The sequence below is a fragment of the Aquila chrysaetos genome, chromosome 4 (assembly GCF_900496995.4).
Source record: "Aquila chrysaetos chrysaetos chromosome 4, bAquChr1.4, whole genome shotgun sequence".
NCBI lineage: Eukaryota > Metazoa > Chordata > Aves > Accipitriformes > Accipitridae > Aquila > Aquila chrysaetos.
In genome coordinates this window covers 38,736,419-38,742,696 of record NC_044007.1, presented here as the reverse complement: position 1 = coordinate 38,742,696, position 6,278 = coordinate 38,736,419, and the positions used below count along the sequence as shown (strand labels likewise).

General features: G+C 37.1%; 1 protein-coding gene across 10 annotated transcripts in view; it reads right to left on the bottom strand.

The window, feature by feature from the left end:
• Positions 1-36: 36 nt before the first annotated feature.
• Positions 37-6,278, bottom strand: part of PDE7A (phosphodiesterase 7A) — a 79,604-nt gene continuing 73,362 nt past the window's right edge. For all 10 annotated transcript variants that reach the window (XM_030011532.2, XM_030011539.2, XM_030011535.2 and 7 more), the window contains 4 exons: positions 5,640-5,784; positions 4,678-4,774; positions 3,560-3,640; positions 37-2,168 (listed from right to left, as the gene is read on the bottom strand). In XM_030011532.2, coding sequence (XP_029867392.1) covers positions 1,957-2,168; positions 3,560-3,640; positions 4,678-4,774; positions 5,640-5,784 — 535 coding nt within the window. In that variant the 3' untranslated portion in view covers positions 37-1,956. The remainder of the gene's footprint in view (positions 2,169-3,559; positions 3,641-4,677; positions 4,775-5,639; positions 5,785-6,278) is intronic.

The window sequence follows — 6,278 nt, the reverse complement described above, 5'->3', positions numbered from 1 at the left end:
CAGCAAAGGAAGGAAGTTCACACAGGTTCAAAAAAATGGTTTCATTATAAATTTATTTCTTTTAAACATGGCCACTTTGAGATTAATGATACTACTTCAGGGAACATGAAAGAATAATAAACAACTTAATTTTAGAAGGGAAACAGGTAAGTCAGGATTTGCTTTTCAAACAGTAAAAGGCGAAGAAGCTCCAAGAGGCAATAAATTTTGGTGTATGAGACCTAGTATTTTCAAATCCAAAAGTTGGCTTAAGTTTTACAGTGGAAGCTGACTGCAACCTTAGCTACCTTTCCATAATGCTGGACTCGGTCGTAACTTAAATGTACAGGAGCATAATGTGAAAAGATTTTTTTTATTAATTAAAAGTTAACAGCAACAGGCACATATTAAAATGAATATGGCAAAGCCTTTACAAATGGCTTTACGCTGAAGCTCTCTCCCAAAAATGGCTGTTGCAACAAACTGTAAACAGAATTAAGAAACAGTCTTTTACAATAATAACAGGGAAATACAAATGAACTAAAAGAAAGCACCAGTTTCTCAAACTAGATTACAGTTGTGCTTACTGTACTTAAAACAATGTAAAACAAATTACAAAAATGGAATGTTTTAAGTTTAAAATTAGTCCTTTAATTTTGTCCTAAAAAACATTTTCTCCTTTTCCCATCAAAAACCCTTTAGCGGGTAATGTTTCAGTAGAGGGAGGAATACGTAAACAATGCACTATTTTTTTTTTATTATTATTATTTTTTTTTTCAAATCAAAAACAAATTTGGTCACTTAGCTTTGTGCATAGTTTAAGGCATCTGTAGCAATTTGTTACAGTTTCCTCCCCAATGTGGCTGTTCATGAAATTGTCACATTCTAAAAGAATAAATAAAATAAAAAAAAAAATGTTGCCGTTCAAACCCTTCCCGGTTCCCTCCCACCCTCCCCCGTCCCAAACATACACACACCCACACATACACACACGCTGCAGCGAAAAGGGGCATTTGTACCCTTGTTCTGAAGGACACACTTCCCATCCCACTTTATTTCAGATTGGCAAATACCCTGAGCTGATTATGGTGTTTAGACATTCCACCTTTTTCTTGCATGTGCAGTTCAAGTGTACAATAGTGAAAACAACATGCGATGTTTCCACTGCAGAATCGCAATGCAGTTCGGACGCTTCCCCCCCCCCCCCACCCCTTCCCTTCCCAAATTCAGAAGTGTTTTCTGCCGTTAAAAAATTGCATTCCCATATAGCACTGGAGTAAAGCTTGGCTGTGCTGTATGATGAATGCTCAGTTCCCAGTGCACAAACAAAATTATGGCAAATGGGAGGCTTTTCTGGCATCCAAAGAAACAAGAGCTGCAGTCTCAGATTTGATCTTTTTCTTTTAAAAAAAGCAAAAAAACCAAGTTAGTGGTTCCTTCACAGCCATGCGCAAAGGTTAAGTCTAGAACCAATAGTTTCAGAGTACATTTGTAAACATCAAGTCTTGCCAGAGGCAGCAGAGGATGGGCACTTCACATTTCCGTATTAAAACAGGGACTGAGTGGAAGGTATGCTTTGAACACATTTATGTAAGTCTTGCTAAATTCCAAGAAAGTGGAACAATCCATCTCAAGTCTTAGATTTGAAGACCGTATTCCAAATGTCACCAAAAAAAACAAAGCCATGTGGCACAATGAAGCTTTTGTACTGTTCCTCCAAGGCTCAGTCACTGCTGTGCTTTGCATATTCAAGGTTCCGAACGAAAACCAACTGAGGCGTATGCATATTGCTCTATGTTCAGATCTTGCAGTTTAAAAAAATTCTGGTTCAAATGGTCTGTGTCAAAGGAAAACTTGGAAATAAATAATGCTGGCATCATTTTACCATTTTACCAAAACCTTGGGCTGGCAAGTATCTCCTTTAATCCAACCGTGCAGATACCAAGAGAAGAGGCAGTTTTGTCATGAAGATTGAGGTCAGGACAATCGAGGTTCCTGAGGTAATATGTCTGAGTCCATTTCCTCAAAAGCGGGGTCAACATCGTCACCACTGCCAGACTGTTCCCTCTGCACTCCCTTCCAGCTAGCCTTGTTCAGTCCCAGGTGGCCAAGCATTGTCTGCGACAGCCTGGTGTTTGAAAACCGGGCCCATTCCCCAAACAGTGGTTCCACTAAGTAGGTCATAAACCCTTCGAAAACAAGCACACACACACATCCAAGTGAAAAAAACAGGGAAGGGGGAAAAAAAAAAAAAACCAAACCACCAACCACACCAAACCCAAAACCTCAAACTAAGTATTTTAAATAAAATTTAGTAGCAAAAAATAAAGAATATGTCAGACTGCTCTTCTCCAACATGCATTTAAAAATTCATTTCAATATTTAGGGCATCTTTACAAAGTAATCTCTCAAAATGTAAAAGATTTTACTAGTCAGTCAAAAGAACAGCATTATATTGGATTACAAATTAACCTCCTTTCTTTCCCAACAATGACCAAATAAAGGAAAATATTGGAGAACATGGCGGGGGAATCTAAATATCAGCAACTAAGTCACACAGATTACTTTAGAAAACCTAAATTTCTCAAAGAAAGATTTTATAACAAATTACCCCATAGACAGTCTGAACTATACTACAGAGGTGAAAAAGAAGATATTCTTTTCACAATATTAAGCTGACTAAAAATACAAATCATAGAAATTTTTTAAAAGGCCACAAAACATCAACACACAAACATTTATATACATGATGTGTGTATGTGCATGTGCATTTATTTTTAGTGTCTGTTTCCATGAACCAAAAATTCAATGCTAAGGTGACCAAAACTGAATCTGTCAATTACAGAAATGTATGATTTTCTAACATGCTAAATTAAAACAATGCAGCTGATTGAACAGATCAGGTTTTGCCTCTAATTTAAAGCACTAATTCACACTGTGTTTGTGGTTAAATTTCTTCTTTACTATGTTTTTAACTGAGTCCCATTCAATCTACATAAGCAACTTTATTAAAAATAACTATAAAAAGTCATTTTACTACTTCAAATCCAACTCAAGTTAGCAAAAAAAAAATTAATACAATGGCTATTCACCATTCTACGTCAAATCTCTGCCCACCACCCTTCTTAAGGCTGCATTTAAAAGGAATGCTAACATTCCAGAAAGCTAAACCCAGACAGCTGGAACCCCGTTGTGGCAACTTCGCTGCGAAAGGCACCCGAGACTGCACATGCAAGGGGAATTGCCGAGACTGGCACATCCCCAGCTGGCCACTTCAGATGAAGAAAGTTCTGGGCAGCAGCATGGGAAAAGTCAGACAGCTGCTTCCCATGCTGTACCTGCTCTGGGAGGAAAGAGAGGGGCTTTGGGCTCCAGGACTGTCAGTGCAGCACCTTTCCATAAGCACTCAATTCAAGGGAGAAATGTTATAGAGCAAATCGTTACAAAGAGCAATTTTTTTCAAAGTGCTGTCACGCACACACACAGAGCAGGTACAACCTCTAGGAAATGTATCTAAAAGGTACTTTTTTCAAATGGCATCCTGAAAGAAATCTACTAAAATAAATTGAACTGCAGTTACCAATCTGGATGTTGGCAATAGTTTCCGTCTGTCGGTCACAAAGTGGACTCACACCCAAGTGATATTTTTTTTCAATATCTCCTAAATAAACAAAAGTATAATACAACTGTTAAGTCATCAAGTCCAGACCCAAATGGAGCCATCAAACACTAACAGAGGCGAGCTGTGCAAGTTGGTTAACAAGGATGGTACCTTGCAGCTGGCTGAATACATTTACTTCTCTCCCCCATCTCCCCAAAAAACCAAGTAGGCCTGTCAGTGAGACTAACAGTACTTCATATTCTTCATCAAACAATAATTAAAGAAAAAACATCAAATCACAGGTTTCCTAAAGGATCAACATACTTCCTTGCAAAACCTCCTAGACAGCCATAGAAATGACAAATTAAAATCCCCCCTTAGCAATATGGAAGAGAATAGCTTAGCCTTCAGAATTTTCTCACTAAAGGCAATTTGTTATTCTGCTTCCCCATCACCTTTATCTAAGAATAAGCTTCACATGATTAGCACCAAATAAAGCACTGTTCCCCATTTATCGTATCCATGCACAAATAAGCAGGTCTCAAGTCAGCTAAACTAGCCTTAAGAAAGGAGAAGCACACTTTATTTTATTACTAAAACAATTTAATAATAATGGAGAAAATTCACTCTATTTGTCAATTAAAAGCTTTATTAACTGCTTACATAAGTAAGTAGCCTTAACTGCATGGTAACTAAAAATCTCCTCCCTGGCTCTTACCTGCTTACCAACAGGCCTCACAGCTAAAGTTTAAATATTGAAGATACATGATGAATATATTTCATAATTTAGTGAAACCACTAAGTAAATGTAAGGTGAGCATAATTATTCATCTGAAGCACTTTTCAGGCTGAAGGATCTTACTGCACCAGCATTCCTAGATTCAGATTCTAAGCAGATTCTTCATTGGGTTTCAGTAACACCGACCTCTTGCAAGAAGTACAACCCATGAAAGTAAAAAAAAAATTCCCATACTATACTGTAAATCTCTTAGTCCTAAATATAATATTCCTTTATTTGCAAGGAGCTATGACTCATAGTCGCTCTCTCCACAGTATAAATACATTATGTACCAACAGATACTTCTACTCTTACTTGCCTTGATGGAAGAACTCCTCTGTTACTTTTTCACTCCACTGCTTACTCAGCTCCCACGTCCGACATGGATTACAAATATCAGCACATTTCAAAGCCATCTAGTAAGTTAACATACAGCGTTAGATTACCTCTCCCTCCAACAGAAGCATCTGTAATTATTTATTTCCTGACAGCAGATTATTTTAAGTTTTGTGAATAACAAACCTACCTACCAGTTGCACTTCTCTCTAAAGTTATGTTCTATAATCAAATTTAAAAAACGCTCCAGGAACTATCAGATCTCATGATCATCTCTGAATAATATGGAAATTCAGTCAAGTCAAAGTATTTCAGGGGCACTATATTTAGTATATTCACTAGTACAGGAGACAACAACAACCTCAGAAAAAGAAACATCAAAGTAAGCAAACAGTATTTTCCATTTCTGGTTCTGAAGTTCACATTTTTAGTAACGATTTGCACAGGACAGAACTTCTCATCTGTTTGTCTACTTTCTTTTAAAATCCACAATATGGACCTAATAATAAAGCTTTCTATAAACCTAAAGAGACTCTCAAGGCTTTTGTTTTTAAAGCTTGCTAAACCTCTCTTTAGCTGCAAATTGATTCACAACAGTAGTGCTTTCCTTTCCTGAAACACGTTCTGACAAAGCATTTCACAGTTCTGAGACTGCACTGGAGTCGTCAGAAGAACTGAACCTTGTCTTGGAAACACATATCTCCTTGCTTTAGCAGCTGTAAGTTATCAGACTTACCAACACAACGACATCACTTGGGAGAAGTGCTGGGAGAGGGGGGGAGATTGAAGTGGAGGGAACAACTTTTTTGTAATGCAACAGTAACTTAAAGATATCTCTACTTCATTTTGAAAGGAGATAGCCTGGCAGAAGTAGTATTTATCATTTTAAGTAAACTATTTTTGATGCTAAAATGGTATTTTCAAAAATATTACCCAAAAGATCACCTGTAAAATGAAGTGACGATGGTTCGCATTCTCTAAACATAGGTCTCCTCTATCCAAATGGGATCGAAACATGGACAGATACTCATTTTGCTGACTTATGTCTGTGGCAAGAATGAGATCACCTATCTGGCTTTCCATCAGCTGCCTGAAATTAGCGATACGAAACATTCAAAAAGCTTAAATTATTAAGAACAACAGCCATCACTAGATTTACATGTCTTTTTATCATGTTAATTATTATACAAATGCAAGCTTTATAATCAGCACTTACACTGAACTGTTTCTTTTTTTTGTTTTCCTTCTCTGAAAAATCCCTACAACATCCATAGAAATATCAGGATGTTTCATTAGCAGCTTTCAGGAAGACTAAAACAGTTTTCAGCTTCTTTTTTGCCTTTTTTTTTTTTCTTAAAAATGCACAAACTGATTGTTTAAAGCTTATTTCTTGTTAAAGTAGGTAAAGAGGGTCTATTTTAAACTACAGTTGTGGTGGCAGAACAAGAAAAGGCTGCCAAGTTTAATCTGAACAGGTGCTTGACTATATGAATACACTTCTTCAGTGTGCTCCCAGTAAATGTTATTTTCCAAATATCACATTGCACCACGAACTGCTCTACTCCAACAGCATGGTATCCAGGA